Here is a 23,706-nt window from a genome sequence, read left to right as displayed (position 1 = left end):
GGGCGCCAGGTTTTGAGTGCCGCCAGGCTCTTTGCTCGGGCGTCTGAAAACCTGCAGCACCAATTTTGTTTAAAAAAAATCAAACCAAAACTTGGAGATTCTTGCAGGGAACATTAACTCGGAGCTGCTGTAACAACGACCTTGAGAATTTGGAGTTTGGTCTTTCCACACTGTGCAAACTGTACACAGCTGTAACAGCTGTATGACTCATTTTAAATAGTTGCTGGCTGACGGCCATTTACTGGGACTTAATATCAAAGCTCAACTATCACATTTACACCTTTTAACCTGATTAAATCTGAATTTCGGGTGTGAGACAACTAACGTGAGGACTTCAGTATCGATGTCCTTTCATACAAAACTAAATTTCCAGCAATTTCAGGGGGGCAGAGGCTTCCGATATAAATAAGGATCGACATTTATTACTGGAAACTCAGACGACCACCTCGAGCAGCGTGTTTTTATGTAGTGCTGCTCTCCAGGGACATGTCGTGACTGCCGGTCCTGTGAGACACCGACACACTGGATTTGGCCCAACACAGTCAGAATAAACAGAATGTGATGCTATGGATCCCTTTTTCCCCCCATCATTCTCCACTTGAGGTGGATGGGAGATGAGTGGAAACCGCACATGATTCTGGACTGGAAAATGTCTCCCTCTGGGACTGGACTGAGTTCTTTCTCCATGAGATGGGCCTGCAGGTCGGTGTGTCACCACCAGCGGGCTGGGGGTTGAGCACATACAACAAATTCCACACTATGTGTAATGCAGTCGGGAGGGTTTGTCACCATGGCAACCGTATCCGTATCAGTAACAGGCAGCCCCCGAAATATTACATACATATACGAGAAGAGACTGCCGTTACCGTTGGGATGAATCTGTCAACATGTCTTATGGAGCCCATAATTTCTGACTCCAGTAGTCCAGTCCTGGGCGCGCTGTCGTCACGGGAACCTGAGCGGCAGCAACGCTTCACGCACGTTTGAAAAATATCAAACCAAAGCACGCGAGGCAATCAGACCGGATCGGTCCTGGAGCGACCTCCAACTGTCTGTGTGTCCGAGGTCCGGAGGTCTGATCAGCTAATATCTGACTTCCTGCTGCTTCATCTGCAGAGAGGTGCTGAATGTTCTTCCTGTCTTGGGAATTCTGTCTTGTGTCAACATGTCCCTCACTGATCTCTTCTCTAATCCTGTTGTAGAGTCGACTGTTATTGTTTTTATTAACCGTTCATCTTATTCTGATTTCACTGATTCGAACCGAACTGATGTACCCACCTGTGTACCAACCCGGCGCCAGCCTGGAATGGGGGTGATTGTGCCTTGCTCACTTTGGATGTTCAATTGGATGCTAATTAATGCTGCAGCTTCATATCTGATATCGTGGAGGCGTTTCTCAGACAGCCATAATGTGCTAATCTGGGGACTTGGACACGGGCCAGGATGGTGTGGCAATCACAATAAAGTTGAGAGGCGATAGCAGGTGACTGGCAGGTAGAGAGTTTCTGCTGAGTCACTGAGAGGGCCCCACCACACAGCCTCCCACGGTGACAAAAGGGCCGCAGTGCACCTTTAAGCTCTGCTCGGCTTATCGCGTTTGCGTATGTTACTTAAAAGTTGCGTAAGGGGGAAAAAGCCTACCTGCTTCCTCCAATCACAGCTGTCTCGACCTGCACATCAGGACCTTCCAACACGGATCGCTCAGACCTGGTTTATTTAGGGGTCTCTACGGGCGTGCCGGATAGTGTCCAGGAGCTGGGAGAGGCAGTTTCACAGCTGCTGCGTCGTTTCGGGCCGGGGCCGGGGTCACTCCAGCCGGTATCACGGTGACATTAGCCCTCGTTATCTGCGAGGCTTGACCTCGAAGGTCTCCGGTGGGTTTGCATAACAACAGGTCACCCACCCCCCGGTCCCAAATGGGGGAGACGAGAAAGTATTTTTGGGAATGAAACCAGAGCGTGCTGCTAAAAGGGGTTCCCTCTCATGTCTGGTGAATGTTTCAGAGAGCGGAGGGAACCAGTTCCCCCCGGTGTGATATGCAATATTCGCCAGGTGCAAGAACATTAGAGGGCAGATTTATTTTCTATTTATAACGAGGACGTTGGTTCCCATTAGAGGCAGCTGTCAGGGTCCTTCTGCGTTCCTGATGTTCGAACCTGTTTGACCAGCCGTTGAATCCTGAGCTGCTGAAAGATGTACTGTAGCTCTCGTGGGGCGTTCGGGATTCAAAACGGGACTCTTGGTGTCTTGTTGGGCTGGTTTGGAGCCGTTGCGTAACTTGGTATAAACTATAAGAATGAGAGGACAACAATCGTCAGCTCTCCCTTCGACCATTGCATAGAATCAAAGGCCTTGAAGTTCTACTCTTCCTAAAGTAAAATTAAATTTTCTCTTTTTCCTCCCGTGTTCATCAGGGATGGGGGGTGTAAGATGAGGCGTGCCTTATGCAACGTTTAGCCCAGCACTTTTGACCGTTGAGCTCCAGTGTGCATGAACTATACCATAACCTCTCTTATCCAGTGATACTTTCACCCCTAGAGCTACAGAACCACAGGAAATATCTCACATGTACGCGTAATAAAGGAGTCACCAGTGGACATAAAACAGTCCACTGTCCCTGTTTTGTCCCCATTTAGCATTTTGTTCCATTACAGTCAGTGTTCCATTCCAGTCTGTGTGGACAGAAGACACTTCAGGTGTGTCGATGTGTGTGTGAGCGATGTTTTTTTACCCAGAAGCACTCTTGTCTACTTTGCCAAGTGCTATTGTAATAAATCAAGCAGGCAGCGGACGGTGCCTGACGTCAAAGGCACGGCTGCTTGCGTAACCCGTTTCCACTGCCCCATAGCCGAGTCGTCTGGAGCAATCCAGAAAAACAAATTTACCTGCCTTATCGCACGTCCCGCCCTCTATTGGGCCCACTGGTGTGGTCAAGCCGACCCGGTTGGTATAGAAAAAGGGTTCCGTCACCGTGGCAGCTTGAGCCAGAGAGCCTGATATAAACAAGATCAAAGGATTGTCTAAAATTAAAGTGCTATGCAGCGTGGTGGCAGCTGCGTCGCCATTTTAGCCACCGTAATGAACACGCCGAACAGTGCAGTTATAGCAACCGTTTGGTCTTCGCGTATATTATAACCTGTCCAATGAGATGAAGTCTTCCCTCAGTTATCTGTCTCCACGCAAGCGTTGGCTGCAGCTACGCAGCTGGTCGTTTAGCAACATCAATATTCGACCCAGCTTTTACAGTCGGATCCACGTTCTTCCTCTTACTGACCTTCTGATAAAGACAAAGACGTAAAACCTGCTGCCGCGTGCGTTTGTAGTAGTTCACACACATACGGACACACACTTCCCCTTTTGTCTCGAGGGATTGTTTTATCATTATGATGATAAGCCTAACTTTAGCTCGGCCACTTTTCTTCCTCTGAATAAACATGGCTGCCTTTTCTCAGAGGACAAAAGGAGCAAATCTTGTGCCGAAGGCCTTTAATACCGATTTATTATGCTCGGTTCAGCCGGAATTTTGAGTTCAAAGATTGCTGGCACAATAGAGCAAACTCGGTCCCATTGTGGCTCTTGACATTAAAAAAACAAACAATAAAGCCCGAAGAGCTCTGCGGGCCATGAAGAGAAACAAAGACATGTGTGATTCCTGTCATCGGTGATTCAAAACGTGTGTTTGTTTACTGGCGGAAGATTTCTTGGTGGTAGCTTTGTTTGATCCTGGTCAGGGCTGGAGTGTAAGCCTGTCTGATGCATCATTTGTTTAAGGTGTGTTTAAATACTGATTATCGCACCACGCCTGGAAGACTCACAGTCACAGTTGTCATGGCTGCAACAGGATGTCAAGCCAGGGATAAACAGAACATCCAGAGAGGCTAAATGGGCAAATATATGTGTTTGATATATATGTGTTTTAATATATGTGCCGCGGACAATAACGTGCAGAAATGTTTGATTCCACCATACGAAAGCGCTGCCCTCGCCTCTGACATGTGAGGTAACCTGAGACCCCCCCACCCCCTCCGAGCCCCCCACCCCGTGTGTTCGCCGGCTCCCTTCCCAGAATGCAGTGTTGTTGTACGGAGGGTTATTTATAGCTGGGTGACGCAGCAGCACCTGGTAGGACCCTCCACTGGAGACGCCTCTGCCCAGCTGCCAGATAACCGGAGATGCTGTTGCCCGGGAAACAGCATTATGTTGACCTTACAGGATTTGAGAAGATCCTCCAGGAAGCTGGTTCCGGTGCGTGCCCTCGGCCCCGTCTCCGCGGTGGCATATCTGGTCCGCTGCAGCTCACACGGGGACATCAGGATACAAAGGCCAACGGGAGTCGTTGGCTAAACACGCCCAAAAACGCGTTTGAGGAGGTCTGCGTGCGCTCCCACGTAACGGCCCTTGTTTCCAAGCGCGATTTATTGCAGGAGAACTCAAAAACATAACAGGCCAATCGCCGAGTGAACTTTACTCTCTTGTAAACATTTTACAGGTGCATTAAAACGCTGAGTGACCAAGTACGAGCCGTTCGCCCTGAGACACTCGGGCCCTTTTAAAAGAGGAAGTGACTTTGGTCCAAATTATATGCTAGCAGGACTATTAAGACCTCCTGACCACGAAAGGGTAACGTCTGCTTTCGTGAGTCATGTCTGCCATAATGTGAGATCATGGGAGGATATTTAGACTATTTGAACACATAATGGAAAGGAAGCAGAAAGGTGATTAGTGCAGAAAAGTCCAATCCAGAGGAATCAGCCCGGCATTAACAGGGAGATTTGCCATGAACTCTGTATTTAAATGGTGAAGTCGTCCTTCTTCTCTACGAAATCCTGCACTACAACGATAAATGGTTCAAATTAATATCAAAGAATTTCATGATAATTCATTCAGATTTTGTAGATTTGTTTTTACATTAGTGCCCTTGGAATCAAGTGTTCAAGCGTAGGCCTCTTCACAGTCAAACCAGAAGGTTTTGGGTTCGATTCCAGCTCTTTGACTCTGCTCCAGGTACTCTGGTTTCCTCCCCAGTCTGCCAACACTCACTGGGGTTTAACAAAAGCTTTGTTTTAAGAGGTGATAACAAAGAAAAACGCTAAAAACCCTTGAAGATTAGTAACTTGAGATTTGTAGCTTGTTTTTGGGTGGAAAAGGCTCCTGCTGAAGTACCTTCCAGCAAGGCCTTTAACACTCTGACACACACATGTTCTGTAAATGCTCACTTGTCAACACCACCAGCTTGATGACAAATATCGTTTTTAAAAGACGGTAAAGATGGAAGATTTCTCCCAAGGAAAACCCTGACAAAACCCTGGCAGGGGTGGTGATGGTGGTGATGGTGGTGTTGGGGGGGGGGGGGGGGGGAGGAGTCAGTCTGATGCGTCACAGGAAGGTGGTTCCCTGCAGCCAGGAGCCCATCATCAATGACCAAACGCGGCAGCCAATTGCAGCGCGCATCCTAAAGAGGAGGCTTAAAACCTTCTTATGAATCGCTGCCCGGCTTTCTGCGGCGCACAGGCGGACTGGACTCCAGACCGAGCTCTGAGACTCACACGCACACTTCTGCCATTGAACTTTTCCTTGCTGTGCAGCCGGACGTGAGGGGCTGAGGGAATATATCCGAGCTGCGCCGGAGAGCGACGATCGACCGCTGGGAGGAATCGCTCATTCACCTTTGCTGACAGTCGGCTCCTTCTTTTCTTTTCTTTTCTTTTCTTTTTCCTCTCACACTTTGTAGTTTTAGTTTGTTTCGGGGGTTTGGGAAGTTCACACCGATATGTCTTGCGGTGATGCCTCGGATCAGAGCCGGCGGTTCTGCGTCTTGTCGTGGGATCAGGTGCAGCGCTTGGACTCGATCCTGGGGGAGACTGTTCCCATTCACGGCCGGGGGAATTTCCCGACCCTGTCAGTGCAGCCTCGCCTCATTGTACAGGTAAAAAACAAACAAAAAAAAAAAAAAACAATAATAATAATTTTAAAAAAAAAACAGATGAATGATGCCACGAACGATAGAAATCTGCACTTTTTAAGATTTCAAACTTATTTAAGCTGTTTAAACTGATGCAGTCTGAGTAAACGAAAAAAATATTCATTTTTTATTTTTTTTTGGCTGCAGACAGAGATGGATACTTTTAGAGCTTTTAGACTTTAGTTGTATGAACAACTCTCCACATTTACACTGCTTCTGTAGTGTCTCCACACACTCAAATGCAAATTTCATGATAGATTTGCAAAGTAGAGACAGAGTGTAGGCTCTCTAGTCAAACTCCAGTCAGATCTTACCTTCCATTTCACTCACACACACACACACACACACACACACACACACACACACACACACACACCAAGTCATATTCAAGATGAGCCCAGAGCGCCTGTGAATCTGAGAAGTCCATGCTTGTGGTCATGGAAAGATAAATGCTCCATTGAGTGTGCAGGAGGCTTAAATACAGGTTTGAACTTCAAATATGGTGACTCTTGTTTCCCCTGGATTTGCGGAAATCCCATATAATTTTATCGAGCTGCAGTCTGCCACACGCCACATCGACTCACTAAGGCTGCGTCGATGGCAAATCTCCCGTCACAACATAGAACAGGCTCATTTATGCTCTTTTTTTGACTTAATTGTGTCTTCCTCTTATATGAGAGCTTATATTGCACAACCTTTTAGATGGGGCTTGTGTTGCTGGCTGGATTTAATAGCGTGCATGTGCTGGGACCAGGGGGCCAGGGGACCAGGGGACCAGTGTTGAACTGACCCCGGCATACGAGGGCAACCACTGGAAAAAAAAACCCAGAACCGTGTAACAGATCCTGATTGGAGTTGGGGCCCAATCAGCATCCAATCATCTGCCTTGTGACCGGAGAAAGTCATGCCACAGCGAAGTCCTTCCTCCGTGGGGCCGACTCGGTTTCAGATGTTTGTCGGTGATCTGTAGCCTGACCCAGCGTGTATAAATAGAGCCAGCTTGTTATCTGATCACCATCGCAGAGAGGGAGCGATACCAGACGCTAATCTGACAGGTCAGCGCTGGCGGGGATTGTGCGTGAGTGTGCAAAGAATAATTAGCAACCTTTGCTTGTTTAGATTATGCAGCTATTTGTTCAGGGTGTTTTGCTCAGCTGATTTGTTTTTACAGTCTGCAACAAGTGTGAATTCCAACTTCCTCTGTGTGCGCTGCCCCGCATTAATGCAGTTTAAAAACTCTTTTCTTATTCCCTTTTTCGGTATATTTTGCTTTAATGGGAAATGGTGAACCCGGTTTGTGCAAGCATCTCACGGGTCAGCAGGAGCCTCTGGGATGGAGACAGTTGAAGAGAGGTTGGGATGAACCCTGGGCCTCTACAGGTCTGCTGTGTTCCATTTGGCGTCTTTAGACTCAATACAGACTGATGAACTGGGCCTCTGTGAGCAGCTGTATTGATCTCGTCTTCCCAAACGATCGATTTCCACTGGGAAATGGAGCGGATTGAGCAAGCTTTAGTCGTTTTTAGATCCCTTTCAATTCATGTTTCCTCCGATTAGCTCAGGGAAAGTGAATGCATCTTATGTATCATTAATTTCCTATTCTGTCTCCTCCAGGTGGTGCGGGCCAGGCTGGAGGAGAGGGGCATTTGTGTCAAGGATGTGAGGCTGAATGGCTCAGCTGCCAGCCACGTGCTTCACCAGGACACTGGACTAGGCTACAAGGATTTGGACCTGATTTTTGGCGTGTCTCTGAAGGACGACCAGGCCTTCCGCTTGGTGAAAGACGTGGTTTTGGACTGCCTCTATGACTTCCTACCAGCTGGAGTCTCTAGGGAGCGCATCACAGCGCTGACCCTGAAAGAGGCCTACGTGCAGAAACTGGTGAAGGTCTGTAACGACACGGACCGCTGGAGCCTCATCTCCCTGTCCAATAACACCGGCAAGAACGTGGAGCTGAAATTCGTGGATTCTTTGCGGCGGCAATTTGAATTCAGCGTGGACTCCTTCCAAATCTGTCTGGATTCTCTGCTCCTATTTGACCGCTGCTCGGAGACGCCCATGTCCGAGAGCTTCCACCCCACGGTGATCGGGGAGAGCATGTACGGAGACTTCGGGGAGGCCATGGACCACCTGTGTATGAGGACCATAGCTACGCGCAGCCCAGAAGAGATCCGAGGAGGCGGGCTGTTGAAGTACTGCCACCTGCTGGTGCGGGGTTTTCGTCCCTCTTCCGAGGCGGACATGAAGCAGATGCAGCGCTACATGTGCTCGCGCTTCTTCATTGACTTCTCCGACATCGGCGAGCAGCAGAGGAAACTGGAGGCCTATCTGCAAAACCACTTTGCGGGGATGGAGCACAAACGGTACGAGTGCCTGATGACTCTGTACCAGGTGGTGAACGAGAGCACCGTATGCCTGATGGGCCACGAGCGGCGGCAGACGCTCAGCCTCATCTCCATGCTGGCGCTCAGGGTGTTGGCGGAGCAGAACGCCATCCCCACGGTGACGAATGTAACGTGTTACTACCAGCCGGCTCCATACGTGCAGGACATCAACTTTAGCAATTACTACATTGCACACGTGCAGCCGACGCAGATTTCCCAGTGCCATAGTTCATATCAGACGTGGCTGCCCTGCAGCTGAACAGGCAGCTGCGGACGAATCTGGAAGAAATGGACGGAAATATATTAAAAAAAAACAAAAAAACGCTCATGGTTGCCAAACGTGACTTAACCTAAACAATCCTGTACTGCTATACATCTGATTGAGCCCATATGTTGGTTTGACTTCCTTGGAAAACATCTGTGAGATTGCTGGTCATGACAGGGATGTAACACTACCCCTCTGAGTATTACAAAAAAAAGAAGCTTTATATATGACACAATTTAACTTCAAGCAAAAAAACAAAAAACAAAGAAAAAAACCCTTTGATGATAATGATGATGTTATTTTCATATTCTATTTTCTTTTTTGGAAATACTGGACCAAAGTTGATGAGATGTAAGTTATACACAAAGAGATTGTTCTGAATCCAAGTGCCTGAAACGAACCGTAAAATGTTCTGTTCTGTGTTTTGTTTCTGGAATACCGCATCACTTTTCAAGATTTTTTGTAAGATTAAAAACCTTTACATTCGTATATATATATATACATATATATATCTATATGTATATATATGATTATTTTAGTCTTACTTTGGGCCTGTAATGACGAGGGCCATGTTTTTGTTTAGACTGCTCTGAAACTGCCTCTCGGCTCGTGCGGGTCGGTTGATCCCACATCACGGGCGGCACGTTTCCACTCGGTCTTGGTTCCGTTGTGCTCCGGGCAAGACGTCGCACTGCTTGTTCTGTACATCCGTAACCTCTTGACAACAAGATGGCCCTCTTCCAGTAACCAAACGTTCGTCTGGAGCGTGCGGCGTTTGTAAAAACGAGGTTGGGGATCCGTTACAATTGGAGGACATGAACCACAAGGAGGCTTTTCTAAAGCACAAAGGCTCTTCTTTCTTTACTGATACTAAAGTTGTGTGTTTTTTTTTTAAACAAAGCCTGTGCTGTTCTCCCACCCATGTTTCCATTGGATGCCTGGCCTCGTTTGCTCGACTGATACCTTATCTGTCGCAAAAGAAAATCTTTACAGACGCAGCTGGAACGGTTAAATTCGTCAACCGGAGGACAAATTGTTTTACAATAATCCTCCTGGGCTGCACTTATAATTAATTTTCTTCTGTTAGAAAATTGAATTACATCTGAGCTGATTATTTTTGCAGAAATATGTCAAAAACAAGGCGGCTGGTGGTGTTCATAGTGTCGGTTTACCTCTACCACTCAGACTTTTGGAGCCAATAAAGTAATGTAAGCCTGTTATAATTGCTCTCTGTGTCACTTTCTCTTGCATGCATGGCCAGATTAACCTGTCGGGGACCCCCAAATGCTCATGACACCAAAGGGTCCGAGGCAACTAAAGCCCTTAAAGCTGGAATAAAGATTTTCTGGTTATCTCTAACAGGTTTCAGCAGAGTGCATTTGTTTGTCAGTTTATGAGAAGAATTATTCAGGGGGAAAAAAGAGACCAAGGGAAACTACAGGGCAGTTTTTATGCGAAGAAAAAAAGTGTTTTTCCACATTGTCAGACATTATCAAAGCAGAGCAATGATTAGTGGCGAAACACACAACTGTCCGACTGACACACACACTTCAGCATTAACCATATAAAACCACTGTGAAGATAACAAATGAGCTCAGACTGTTGTGAGACGAGGAGGTGCACGTTTCCACCCGTTAAGAGGCGCAGGAATTCCAATGACACCATTCCAACAAGCGTTTATGCAAAACGAGATCCTGCGGCGCTGAAGCGATAAAGCAGCGCGCTCAGTCGGAGGTGCAGTCTTCTCCAGGACATCAGAGGTTAGATGAGATGGTCTGTTGGTGCGACACAAAAGCTGCATTCAAGACCATCGCTGGTGCTTATAAGGATCTTCCTCCTCTGTAATCAGCACGTGTGTGTGTGTGTGTGTGTGTGTGTGTGTGTGTGGTTTGTGGTTGTGCGCGGATGTCTGTGTGAAGGAGCAATGATGACAGAACTAAGATGCAGCTTTGACAGCAATTTCTCAAATTTCTGCCACAACAAATGGGGCCTAACTCAGCCTGGTCTGAAGTCGGTGTTACTGCAGCTCAGAGCAAAGATTCTCCTTCACACTCTTTCTGCCGCTTCCTCTGCGAAACAGACCTCTGGGGCGGAATCGCTTAGAGTCAGGAAACTGGAGATGTTTCAAATTAAGCCTCACTTGGGCAACACGTGACTCCGTGGACGGCTGTACGTGTGGAGCCGCTCCAGTGTGCAGCTGGGAAACATGAGCTCTGTGAGTGACGTCATTCCATCAGAAGAATCGGGAATCATAATCCGCAATCACGTAATCTGCGTAGACACACAAGTGTTACCAGCAACAGGTGAACCAAATGCTCATGAGCTATTCCACCCCCCCCATGAAACAAGAATCATACGTGCAGAAATGTAAATTACACACAAACACCACCTCAGCAGAGCTAAAAGTCGAGCCGAACTCAGATGCACGTTGACACTGTAAGAGCTTGGAGAGGCGACACGAATCGTGATGGACGCTCACACACGGTCCTGGGGAGGGGGAACCGCTCTGAGCATTCCTGACATTACAGCCTGCTGACAAACAATCCTAACTTTATCCAGCGAGCCGCGCCAGCTGAATGGCTGCAGTGTGTGCAGTTCAACCGGTGAGGGTGCAGCGCTCTGCCTGATCCTCTCTCTCCCCCTTCCAGACATCTGAGGTGTCACTGTCAGCAATCTTTTCATCTTCAACGTCTAAAGTGTGTTAACCAAGCTACCGCGGGCCCATGATTGTCTTTTTTTAAAATTTGGAACTAAAATGGAATTTCTGTCAGATACTTGTGTACGTGGGGTTGATTTTGTAACCACAAACTAAAATCACCTCACTTGACACACAGATACCGTGAAATGTGCTACTGCACGCAAGTTTCTTCCATCTTCCATCATCAAATCAATGCTAAAACCCACTGAGAGCAAATGTGGACTGTTTATTTCAAGAGTGATCCAGGATTTCCTGTCAATGATAAAACAACCTGCGGGGGTTTCAGATGGGGAATCTGGTATCTGGAGGCCAATCACAGGGCCCCTTTCACTCATGTCTTCCTTCCCGCGATTCTAAAAAAAACGAGAACGTTGAGAGAAGGGTTCGGCCCATCGTCCACGGGGGTGCGCAGGGAAGCTCCGTGTGGGAGAGTTTGGTGACTCATGCACGGGGAAGCGGCTCCAGCGTTTGTTTGCTCAGGGCCCAGAGAAAATCATCCTTCCACTGTTCAACTTTTCCACATGTTGGCGATGGCGGCCGCAGTCCTCCTCCTGCTGTGAGGTACCGGGGGCCACTAGCCATCGGTTATAATATCGGCTTTATAGTGATATTAATATGAGCTCCATGGTGGAAGCCCTGGAGAGCCTTTGGGAACGGCGGTCTCTCCACTGTAAACCGCCATTTCTGTCACTTCTCCATCTCAAATTGGGAGCAGATGGAAACTGTGGCCTCATCAAAACATATAAATCAGTGATTTGTTCTGCCAGCACTGTCACTTTTTAAACACGCGCTCGCATATGTTTTTCAGTCACACCATACCATAGGAGCGCCATCGACCCTCAGCAGGGGGAAAGACGACGGCGCCCTAAACCGGAGGGTTTCGCTCCTCAGTTTAAGACCTGCAGACGGAAACTGTCAACGTGCTGTTCGATGCTGCGTTGCTTTGTTTGCTAAAGGGCTGAGAGACTTTATTCAGACCGATGTTTGAATAAATCCTCCATCCAAAGGCTCCCCGAGAAAGTCCAGAGGAAAAACATTCCAGCTGCAATTCAAAGAATTGCATAAATCCTTCAAAACAGGAGCCAAATGTTTAATCTTGTAGGGAAAGTGATGGTAGTTATATAACAGCAATAATAATCAGACATTAATAAATAAGTCAGATAACTTAGGTGATTCACTCAATCGAACCTTGAACAGTCGGTTTTATAGTTCATAAAATGCAGGAAGGTTCAAAGTTTACTGCCAAAGCATGTGGCAGAGACAGAACAACCCCAGGAATGACAATAAAAATGCCTTTTCTTTGTTCTGCAACTTATCTTTAACGCGTTGATTTCAAAACCCAGACATATGTAGTGTTCTCTTATTAATAAAAACATTTATCTTCATCCTAATAAAAACACATTATTCCACTTGGCCTCTCCCACATGTGCCAGCATGCATCAAAAACTCATGCTGGAAAAATGATCTGATTTAAGCACTGTACTAAAAGAGAGAGGGGGGGGGGGGGGTCAGAGGTCACAGTCAGAGGTCACAAACCCTGATATTTTACCACCACCCCCTTCTACTTGAGGGGTTCTCCAAGGCTCTATTGTGTTACCTTTACAGTTTAAACTGCATGTTTTTAACAGCATCTTTCTGGTGCTAGAACATAAGAATCCTGATCGTGGGTTCGAGTTCATTTGAGGCCAATAATTAATTTCTCCTGCTGCTTCAGCTCAACAGAATATATCTATTTAATTTAAATTCCATTCGCTACTGGTTTGAATGTATTTGCAGCATCTTATTTTAAATGCCCTATTTCTAAAAAGAGGCACCTGTTGAGTTCAGACGAAGAGCAGCAGCTCTGCTGAGGCCCACTCTGCCTGCCGACTGTCACCTTTGAGCCCTGCGATGTGACACAATAACCTGATTTCCACAGATAAGCAGGCGCAGGTACGATAAGGATTATTCAGGACAATGTTGCCTTCTCTCATCTTAACAATCCTCTTCTTTTATCCCTTTCGGGGTTCCTGTCCTCGTCTCTCCGTCCTCACAGTGACCAGAGAAACCAATGCAGGTGACCTTCCGGTAACCCTGAAGACACAGAGAGGCACCCACAGGCCCTATCGAACACAAGACCCCTTGATTGTGTCATCACCCACCCACACGAACCGGCTGTGTTGACCATGAGGCAAACTCCAACACCGTCAGCATTTTTTCTTTCTTTCTTTTTTTAAAGCTGGAGTTGTTGGACAGGATTCCTTGTTTCCTTTGGGCTGCTTCAGTCTCGTGTGGCAGCAATAATTCCAACACAGACTTGAAAGGAGCATTTAGGAAGACGTTTGGGCCTTTCTCACCCCTCAACCTGAGCTTTGCTTTTTCCTTTTTGGGGAGTGTATATGTCTTTTTTTCCCCTGAATTCACTGTTTCGAGACCAGGACACAGATGAGTGATACTATGATCCAAATCCCACAGTTGCTGTGCTCCTGCTGTCTGGGTGAGGCCTGCTGCAGGAAGGAGAGGCAGGAGCCAACGCCATTCACACCCATACCTTGGAGGGATTGGACTGGAGATAAAAACTCTGGCAGTAGAACATAGACGCAAGAATATTGAAGCTTCACATGGAAAGGCCCCACGCTGGGACTCAAACCCAGAACCTTCCTGTGACCAATGCTACCCTTTACCTCACAATCCCCGCAGACAGAAACAACATAGATGGCGATGAATCGAAGAGGCCGATAGAGTAAATGAAATAAAAGTGTCTCCGACAGAGCGCAAGCCAAGATTTCTACACAGAATGGGAGCTTCCTCCTCGCCCACCCGGGAGATCCTTCGAACGGAGCCGACCTCTTTGGGTTGTAAGTGGCTCATAAAAGAGGCGACGGCCAGTTTATTTCAGCTTGTGTGCGTAGATCTCTGACCTTTGCGACGGCAAAAGCTGCAGCCAAGGGAAGGTGGTTGTGGCAAGTGTGGAAGGACGGCACTCTAATTGGATCAGGGGTCATTTGAAAAGGAAATGAGAGTAAGAGGGGATTTGCACACTAACACAATTCACTATGAAGGCCTTCGGGGAGTCTGGACAGGCTGAGCTGTAGGCCCTCGCTGCAAACGCCGTTTGTTTTGAATCGAGAAGGAGACGCTTACGTAAAAAAAGATTTTCTCCCTCTTTTCATCTGAGTCCAGGAGGAGTTCTACGCAGAAGCCTGTGAGCACACGGCGAACCCCAGCACAAACAGAGACAGCTCGCAGATCAAATCGTAGCCTTGGGAAGAACCGCAGAGCACAAACGACCCGTCGCCTGTCCCATGTGTAATTGTCGGCCGTGGAAACGCTGGAGCACGTATTACAAATGCCCATTTTCAGCTTTATTTCTGCCCCTAAGGGCATGATTGGGGTCTCCGGGTGAATAATTTTCTGTCTCATTTGGTCGCTACCTGCAGCCGAGCTGTCACCCTCACGCGGTGCTTTCTGCCGCCGGGAGAGGAGCCCAAGTATTATTACACGGTGCTTAATTCAGATCCAGCCAGGTCGGTCATTTATGCTTGTGAGTTTGGTTGGTTTTATTTTGTCTCAAGGATCAAACCAGTCATTTTGGTCAAAGGGCGCATGAAACAGCGGCACCAAATAAATAGAGACTGAAGAAGCAGCTGGAGGTACAAGGATGTCCTTAAAGTCTTTGGGTGGTCCTGCCTCACCTGGAAATTGGAGCGCCGGTGCCAAACAGTGGTCATTAGCAGGCAAACCAGGGCCACGAGCCAGCGGCAGATGTTTAAGCCATCCAGCTCTGTTACAGGCTCGGTGATCCCAGGAAAAAAAAAAAAAAAACAACATTCTTTGACATGATTTCATGCAACAACAAATAATAAAACATCCAGATTCAAAGAGCAGCTCGCTCAACGGACAGCTGAGACATAGAATAAAACTGGCAGGTGTTGCCCATCCGTGGTGAACTCTGAAGGCACCAGGACGGAGCTGCAGCTTCTCTTTCTTCCTCGTACCAAGAAGGACGAGATAGGAGCTGATGTGGTCGGAGCTAATGACACACGCCAGCAGCAGAGGCGCAGGGTACTGGGGAATGCACGGTAAAGCGGTTATGTAACCAGCAAGAGGCAGAGAGCCACCAGAGTCGGGGGAAGATTCTCTTACTCCCGCTGTCAAAGATAATATCCGTCTAGTCTTTGGTGATTCTGGCTGTTTACATCTTTTTGCTCGGGGGAAGCTAATTGTGACTGTTAGCTCAGCAGTCTGTTGGAATCTCTGACTGAAAATGACAGATGGGTCGCCATAGTCCCTCATAAATTTTGACGCAGGAATGTCCTGTTGGCTTGCAATCTTTCTATTTTCAGAAGCAGACAGCAGACAGACACCGTGAGCGGCGTTACAAAGTTTAAGTAAATATATACAGGAAAATAAACAAGGTTGTTTGTGAGCTTGAAGCCTCTTTCCACATCAGCCTAAGCCTAAGCAGAGGTGATTTCGAATTTTAATTTAAAGGGGCGCCGACACAGTCAGGGAGAATCCACCGAGTGGCACAAGCAGTTCCCTGAAGAGATCAGACAGTTTATTTAGTCTGAGCGTCTGGAAAAGGGTCCACAATGCTGCCCGCCAGGGACCAGAACAGCTCGTTTTCATGACCAGGCTGAAGGTTTTAGTACACCAAATCCAGGGATGCTGAGGGTTGATCTTGATCGCTGGTTCTTCCTCTTGGCCTGCTTCCTCTCCTTGAGCTGCCCCATTTCTCAGACCTGCCAGACACACTGTCACAAACCAGGGGACGCGTTACACGCTGAGCCGGTTGTGTAAGAGCGGCGTAAAGAGATAATACTCTTTGCCCAAGACCAGCTCACGGACTGTACTTTCACCCACCCTCGTTAACCCACTTGTCTTCACATCCCCGCGCCATAAACAAGCGTCACACTTTTCTCCCAGAAAATTCAAAAACGGGTCCCATGTTCCTGCAGTTGAACAGAAACCTGCAATCAGAACTAACTGTGTATATACAGCATAAACCGTCCTTGAAATCCAAGGCAGCAGAAATCTGAAGCCCTGCCCGCTGATGTGTGATCTAACTTCAAACACACACCGCTGCATGTTTTCGGGCCTCAGATGTTGAACCTTCACACACACACAAGCGGCAAAGGGGCCCTTTTTCTGCTCCGCATCTTTTCTTCTGGAAGAGACTTTTTTTTTGTCTGTGAAAACACGTTTGCGAGCACGATCGCTTCCAAGAAGTTGTCTGCAATGAAATAAACACTTTTCTCTCTCTCTCTCTCTGTGCAATGATACTGAAACGCTTGTGTAAAACCACGTGCGCGAGAATTTTCAAGTAATTTCATGCCAGGGATGTTTATCTGACTGACCTCAGCAAAGTGGGTGTATATGCAACAACACTCATTGGAAGGTTGTGAGCAGAACAGATTTGTGCAATTACAGGCTGGAGTTGCTCTAAATTACACCGCACCGCTTCAATATTGAGATAGTGTTGCTTCAAATTTGGGGGTGTCTTAATCGAATACAGTCCATCACGTTTTTATACCCTTGCAGAAAACAGGGCTTTTAAAAAAAATAAAAATAGAAAAAAGGTGTAAAATCACACCGAACAATGGCAGAATAAGTGTAAAGCCATGTTATTGTACCAAACAAAGCCTGTCCCTGGGAGGATGTGACCAGGAGGCCCCTTGACTCTGGTTGACCTGAGGAGCTGAAGAGTTGCACCACAGCGCCGCCTGTCGATGAACACTAACCATTACAGTAATTTCAAAAATACCGTTTAAATAGAAATAATGAAGAAAATAGTTCTTTGAAACGTGAATATATAGATACAGATATACAGTTCTCTCACTGACTTGTACTAAATTCATGGTCAACGTCGGGTAATGCCCCTTAAGCGGTGCTTAAAATACAAAACTTTAAAACTGTTCAAACAAAAATTCAATTTTTTTTTTAAATCGGCTCTTTGCAGCGCAAAAGTACCAATGATTTAACCTTAGAGAACCTGCACAAAGGGTTTAACACTGGCGTATCTTCCTAGACTCTGCTTCTATATTTAGTCGTCATGTGTCGTGCTGGTCAGATTGCGTCCCGCAGCAGGACACGCCTCTGGGCTGAATGGAGCACGTTGTGCGTAAAGTCCGACTTAGCGGATCCAAAACACTTGATTTTAGCCAACTTTCGCCGCCTTCGTTGATTCTCCTGCCCTGAAGCGACTCCCCCGCGGGGGTAAATGCCACGATGACTCGAGAGGAAGAGCTCGTTCGGATCGCGAAAAAACTGGACAAGATGGTGTCTCGAAATAACACGGTGAGGCTGTATTTTGACACCCACAGGTGGCGCGTTGTCCTGCGCACAAGGCCGTAAGCAGCGAGCGGGCTTTCCGTCGCGTTTATGCGGAAAAACACCGTTTGATTTCCGCCAAAAAGCCTTCGTCTTTCTGCACTCCTGTAAGACGATCCCGCCCGCGCAGGAACGAACGATCGACAGGTGTCCGCGTCGGTATTCGGATCGCGGGACACGTCCCAGCGTGCGTGTCGTCCACCTGTTGACATTTTTGCGGCTCGTGTAGTCGTTGCCCGCATGTCCGAGCAGCGGGATGAAAAAGTAAACAGCGCGGCCTGTGCGGAAGGTCGCGTCGTTCCATGGCTGCAAAAACGTGCGCGTCCGCGTTCGCTGATCTGCCACTTTCGGCGTTCTTCTTCCCGGATAAAGCAGCTGCGAGTGTTCCCTGCGTTTCTTTGCGAAGTTGTTACACGTTTATTCGCCAACCGGTTCGAGCTTACTGGGTAAAAGTGTGACGTTGTTGTGCTGTGTGGTCAGGATGGGGCCATGGACCTGCTGAGGGAACTGAAAAGCTTCAATATGACCCTCAGACTTCTTCAGGTAGGCCCTATTTGATTTATAACCTTTTTGTAACTCACTTTAATGCAAGAACTGTGTGTGTGTGTGTGTGTGTGTGTGTGTCTGTGTGTGTGTGTGTGTGTGTGTGTGTGCATTCAGGACACCAGGATTGGTGTGTCTGTGAACAGTATCAGGAAGCACTGCACAGATGAGGAGGTCATTGCCTTGGCGAAGGTCCTCATTAAAGACTGGAAGAGACTTCTAGGTACCGGACATGATCCATAATCCTCAGGCGGGTTTGTGACGGAACATTGAGTGGAATTGTTCGCTCCTCCCCACAGACGCTGAGAAACAGTCGGGGATGAAGAACGGTCTGGACTCGAGCAGAGCGGCAGCATCTCCAGGCAGCTCACCGTCTGAAACCCAGTACAGGTCAGTGCTGCTTCCAGAGGCCCAGTGTGAAGCTCTGGGACAACATCAGACCCTGAGAGGAAACGTTGGACGCGTTTGACACGACATTGAACGCTTCACAGCTGGTTTACAGCCATTTGTTTGCTCCTGCTGGTGCAGTTTCATCTGCCTCAGTTCGGTTCTCCCCTGGTTGAATAAGTCGCGTGATAAAACAAACCAGACGGGCCGGCTAACAGCAAAAAGGTTATATTTCCTTTGTTTCCTCTGTCAGTCACAGGAAACTGGACACCAAACCAAAAACCGACTCAGATTTAGAGAAAAAGCAGTCCACCAAAAACGGTAAAGAGAAATCTGATGAACGGAGAGGCAGGAAGGGATCCGCTGGTGACCTCGGTGACCAAAAGTACCCGGAGGAGCCCCCAAACCAGCCCCCCCACTGTGAAATCAGAAGAGAGAAGCACAAAGAGGAACGAAAGAAACGGAGTGCTGTGGAGGATGCTGAGGTCAATCACGTGACCCAGAGCGAGCAACAGAAGAGGGAACGAATGTCGGAGGAACTTAAAAACCGGAGACACGGGGAAGAGGACAAGAATGAGGGACGTCCGGAGGAGCTCAAGGACGACGCAAAGCGTCTCAGAGACGAAAGCAGGCAGGAGAGGCTGCTAACCACTCAGCCGGGAGAGAGACCGCCGGGCGACCCCCAGAGGAAGAAACACGCCGACCTTCACAAACCCTTGTTTGAAAGGTGAGCGGAAAACGTCAGAGCCCGGACGCAGCGCTCGGCAGAGCTTCAGACTGAGTCCTGTGTTTCAGGAGAGGCGTGTTGGACAGCAGCATTCTCTACCCCAGCCGCTTCCCCTCCCCCCCCCGTCCCGCCCGGCCCCCCCTCCCCGTCCGACGTCCCTCTTCGGAGCAGAAAAAGCTCAGGTCAGGGCTCCTCCGCCGCCCGACGGGCTGAAACGTCCTCACCGGATGCTGCATGAGCTAACCGCTCGCGCTCCGACTGGCTGTGCACGCTGCATGCTGTGATCCTCAGCCAGGTGTGTCTCTGAGGTGGATTTGTTCATTCGCATGAGCTGCATGCCAGGGACCCGTCAGTAACCCCCCCACGCGCTCTCACCTGTCCTCTTTTGACATTTGTCCAGGAGGGATGACAAAGACTCATCCTCCCATCCTCCCCCCTCCTCGCCTCCGCCGGCCAAACGACCTTCCCTGGAAGTGAAGAAAGAGAGGTCAGGCGCGTTGTGCCCGTGAAATGATGATGTGGAATGAAATGAGAGGGTGAAAAGTTAAATTGAAGCCTTATTTTTGCATCAGGAGACAATCGGCAGAACCGAGCGCTCCTGTAGCTCCTCTTCCTCTCCACCTTCGCCCTCCTCCAGCAAGGTCAGGGTTTCCCTCCACATTGCATAATCGCTCGTCTCTGCCGGTCGCCGGCTATCGCTGAAAGGTGTGTTTTCGTTCAGAAAAGAGCCTCCCGACCCCAACGCTCCTCTTCCTCCGCTCCCTCTCCACCTCCACCCTCCACCGCCTCCAAAGCGAGCTTCAGTGGACGAGAAGAACGAGAGGTCCGGGTTTGAGGAGTTTGCGAAGCCTGCATGCAGACGCTGATAGAGCGGAATCTCATCGTTGTGTGTTTGCAGCAGGAAGGAGTCAGAATCTAAAACTCCGTCACAGAAGAAGAAGACGGCGGATCCCGTGAAGAAAGACAGGTCCGCCCTCTGGAAATGAATCTCTTTTCTGTGGTTCTGGAGAAGGAAGCGGACAGAAAGTGCCCGGGTTAAACTTGTTTTAGATGAAATATCGCAACAATGTGACGGTATTTACGTGATGTCATTTACTCACCAACAAGTAGGAAAATGTGGACATTTACCAGCAATGTCCTGGGGATCTACTAATGATGAAGGAAACCATCTTTGGGAAGATGTATGAGGAGAGCCGAGCCCCTAAAATCTCTTAAAATCTCCATTTCCTGATCATTCGTTTCTCTTTGTTGGCAGGAGGGACTCGTCCTCCAGCAAAGGCTCAAAACACTCAGATGATGCCCGGAGAGACAGGTGAGCAAGTTTCAAGGGGGGAGTGCAGGGTGCAAGAAAAGCTTTCCTTTGAGTGCCATAGCTGTTAACTTTTGGTTTTTAGGTCCAGAACTGAAGGATGAATATTTTTCATTTAGAAACTTCTGTAGTTTTAGTCTAGTTCACTAGATGGCCAGCAGGCGGCGCGCTCTTTCCAGAGAGTTAATTCTTTTCCCACACAGACTTCCTGGTTTTAACTAAAGCAAAAGTGGTTTGACTGACCTCTGATCTCTGCATTCCTGTGAATTATGGGTGTGTAAGGAAACTGATGGGTGAAGAGGTCACACAGAGGTGGGGCTCCAGTCCCTCTGTGGCTGTTTGTAGTCTTCAACTGTTGCATAACTAAAGCAAATGGTTCCTCTTATCAGGAACGATTCCTCGGACTATAAACCTCCACAAATGTACAGCACAAAACTCAGAACAGCACTGGTCTGCTGCAGAAGGAGAAAGGACTGTTAAACAGAAGTTTTGCTTCTTTAAAAAAAAAAACAACCCCAAAACATGGTATTAAGTCAGAACTTGTTTTTGCTGCTGCAGGAGAGTCGAGCGACTCGAAGCCTGGCCCACCCCTGAAACGGAATTCAACCGAATCCAAACCAGAAAGGTAGGGCTGATTTAGGATGCATGAATTCACATCTCGCTTAGCGATGAAAACAAATAAAAGTGTGTTATTTGTAGGCGGGAATCCAGTGATTCCAAGAAGTGCAGCTCACCACCAGCAAAGAAGCTAACGGCCGAAAGGTAAAAGCCAAAGAAAAGATTGAGTTTTACTTCTGCAAACGGAGCCAGACAGACCAAGAAGTCATGTTAGCTCATGAAAACGCTGATGTGCTTTGGCTGGATGTGCTGAAACTGTGGGCGAAGCTGACAACATATTGATTTTTGTTCTCCAGGAGAGAGTCTCAGGGCTCCAGGAGCTCTCAGCCGGGCCCTCCGCAGAGAAAACCCTCGACTGACGGCAATGAAAGGTACTTTACCACGATTGCTATTTTGTCCACAAGTGTCCCAATGGTACTTGAAGACCGCTGCTGAGTGGAGCTCGTCTGTTCCGACACTGTTCTGCCGTCGCTCTTCAAAGATAATACAGAAGAGTAGTAAGCAGAATAGATACTCTGTTTTGTCTGTTACAGGAAGGCCAAACCCGACACCCCCAAAAGCCCCACCACCCCAACCAGCCCCATGTCCCCCGGGGGTGCGCTGCCCCCCCACCTCAACACCGGGGACTCTGTCAGAGACAAGTGCATCGAGATGCTGGCGGCCGCCCTGCGCACCGACAGTGAGGCTACGATGGCAGCGAGCGAGCGAGCGCCGCAGCTCCGTTAACCATCTAAAACTTTCATTCTTTTTTTTCTCTCGTCTACACAGACGACTACAAGGAGTTTGGAACTAACTGTGACAGCATGGCTGCAGAGATCGAGGATCATATCCTTTTATCCGTTTATCCAATTTAGAGTCCAAAGACCTGCTTAAATGTACCAGAATTCATAAATCTTGACTAGGAAACAAGCGCAACGCAACCGGCTGAACACGAGCAGCAAACACCCTGATAGAGACTCTCAGCGCTGCGTTACTAAGCAACACGGTGGATGTGGATATGTGCTGTGAGCAGCGTGCACCACAAGGCCCCCAGTTTGTTTTTGCTGCCTTGGCTTATTGCTCCCTGTGCTCCAGCCCATCGTGTCCCATTCCAACCAGTCCACTAACCCTCTCCGTCTCATTTAAAGAGGAGTCTCCGCGTCCCACTCTAACCAGTCTGCTCGATCCTTGACTCCACGCTGGCACATATCTACCAGGAGATCAAGGCCACTGACATGAAATACAAAAACAGAGTCCGCAGCCGCATCAGCAACCTAAAGGACCCGAAGAACCCCGGCCTTCGCAAGAACGTCCTCGCAGGGACCCTCGCCTTGAGCCGGATCGCCTCCATGTCCGCCGAGGTAGGCGTTCGCCTGGCTAACGCGCTCGCCGTGGCCCCCAGAGCTCTGCAACACTGCTTCACGTCTCTCCGTCTCCCTCAAGGAAATGGCGAGCGACGAGCTGAAGCAGCTGAGGAACACTATGACCCAGGAGGCCATCAGGGAGCACCAAATGGCCAAAACCGGCGGCACCTCCACCGATCTGCTGCAGTGCGGCAAGTGCAAAAAGAAGAACTGCACGTACAACCAGGTGAGGGGCGTCCTGAGATGCAACGCAACAAAAAAAGGCTTAACTTAATACCTGTGTGTGTGTGTGTGTGTGTGTGTGTGGTGTGTGTGTGTGTGTGTGCGCGTGTGTGTGTGTGTTTTGCAGGTACAAACTCGCAGTGCTGACGAGCCAATGACCACATTTGTTCTGTGTAATGAGTGTGGCAACCGCTGGAAGGTAAAGTTGTTATTATTTCATCCAATCTGTTTAAAAAAAAACCACCCAAAACACTTTCTTTTTTTTTTCTCTCTAATTTTCAGTTCTGCTGATTTCCTCCGGGCGAAACCACGTTTATATCCCAGAATACTGAACTGAATTTTTTTTCCCCCTCCGTGACAGTTTAGAGCGAGCGGTTGTAATTTATTGCGATTAGTGACGTTAACGCCCCGGCTCTCCTGCGATTTTTACTTGAAATGATTGACGTTTGCTAATAATGAGGATTCGACCCACGCGGGATCGTTTGAGTGGCAGCCGGCGCTGCCTGCTGTCATCAGTCGATTCCTTGTGATTCGGTGTCGCATGATGGATTTTTATATATATATCGCTGCCGTTTAAAAAAAAAAAAAAGAAAGAAAGAAAAAAAATCTGTGTGATGGATTTTTAAACCAATGTTTAATAAAATGTTTTGACAATCACAGTTTCAACCAGTTTTCTGGCAATGATTTTTATTTTTGCTAGAATTGACACCAACAGAGCGTCACTTTAGTTTCCTAATCAATGACCGGTCTGGGCCGCTTGCTCAGTTGGCTCCATCCCTGCTGCAATGCCGAGAAACAGACAATAGGTGGCAACAGTAGTTTATAATGGAAACCACAGGCAGCCTCGGTCCACCAGTGGCTTCTCTCTAGTTTCTCCAACACAAATTAGATTCCTGCTCATTAGTGCAGCTCCAGTAGTGAGCTGAGGGCTGGAAA

The 23,706-nt window shown here is 48.2% G+C and overlaps 2 protein-coding genes across 2 annotated transcripts; both read left to right on the top strand.

Moving 5' to 3' along the window:
• The first annotated feature begins 5,434 nt into the window (after positions 1-5,434).
• tent5ba (terminal nucleotidyltransferase 5ba) lies at positions 5,435-9,970 on the top strand. The gene is made up of 2 exons (XM_057044972.1): positions 5,435-5,926; positions 7,577-9,970. Exons 1-2 carry the CDS (start codon positions 5,771-5,773, stop codon positions 8,603-8,605), a joined length of 1,185 nt encoding a protein of 394 aa, XP_056900952.1. The 5' UTR covers positions 5,435-5,770; the 3' UTR covers positions 8,606-9,970.
• A 7,377-nt stretch (positions 9,971-17,347) lies between these two features.
• On the top strand, positions 17,348-23,429 carry tcea3 (transcription elongation factor A (SII), 3). The gene is made up of 20 exons (XM_057045080.1): positions 17,348-17,588; positions 18,102-18,164; positions 18,282-18,387; positions 18,464-18,554; positions 18,805-19,278; positions 19,347-19,460; positions 19,679-19,765; positions 19,851-19,919; positions 20,000-20,101; positions 20,177-20,245; positions 20,534-20,590; positions 21,000-21,212; positions 21,287-21,349; positions 21,502-21,576; positions 21,739-21,884; positions 21,974-22,035; positions 22,396-22,545; positions 22,628-22,774; positions 22,898-22,969; positions 23,053-23,429. Exons 1-20 carry the CDS (start codon positions 17,520-17,522, stop codon positions 23,059-23,061), a joined length of 2,238 nt encoding a protein of 745 aa, XP_056901060.1. The 5' UTR covers positions 17,348-17,519; the 3' UTR covers positions 23,062-23,429.
• Positions 23,430-23,706: the final 277 nt, after the last annotated feature.

The sequence above is a fragment of the Takifugu flavidus genome, chromosome 10, assembly GCF_003711565.1.
Source record: "Takifugu flavidus isolate HTHZ2018 chromosome 10, ASM371156v2, whole genome shotgun sequence".
Lineage (NCBI taxonomy): Eukaryota > Metazoa > Chordata > Actinopteri > Tetraodontiformes > Tetraodontidae > Takifugu > Takifugu flavidus.
The sequence above is the reverse complement of the archived record's forward strand: the minus strand, read 5'-3'. Positions and strand labels throughout refer to the sequence as shown.

What these genes read in the sequence shown, in the direction of transcription:
- tent5ba (XM_057044972.1), top strand. Translation starts at nt 5,771, where the DNA reads ATGTCTTGCGGTGATGCCTCGGATCAGAGCCGGCGGTTCTGCGTCTTG. An exon ending in AGCCTCGCCTCATTGTACAG is followed by an intron (nt 5,927 to 7,576) that starts GTAAAAAACAAA and finishes TGTCTCCTCCAG; the next exon opens with GTGGTGCGGGCCAGGCTGGA.
- tcea3 (XM_057045080.1), top strand. Translation starts at nt 17,520, where the DNA reads ATGACTCGAGAGGAAGAGCTCGTTCGGATCGCGAAAAAACTGGACAAG. An exon ending in AAGAAGCTAACGGCCGAAAG is followed by an intron (nt 21,350 to 21,501) that starts GTAAAAGCCAAA and finishes TTTGTTCTCCAG; the next exon opens with GAGAGAGTCTCAGGGCTCCA. An exon ending in TCGCCTCCATGTCCGCCGAG is followed by an intron (nt 22,546 to 22,627) that starts GTAGGCGTTCGC and finishes GTCTCCCTCAAG; the next exon opens with GAAATGGCGAGCGACGAGCT.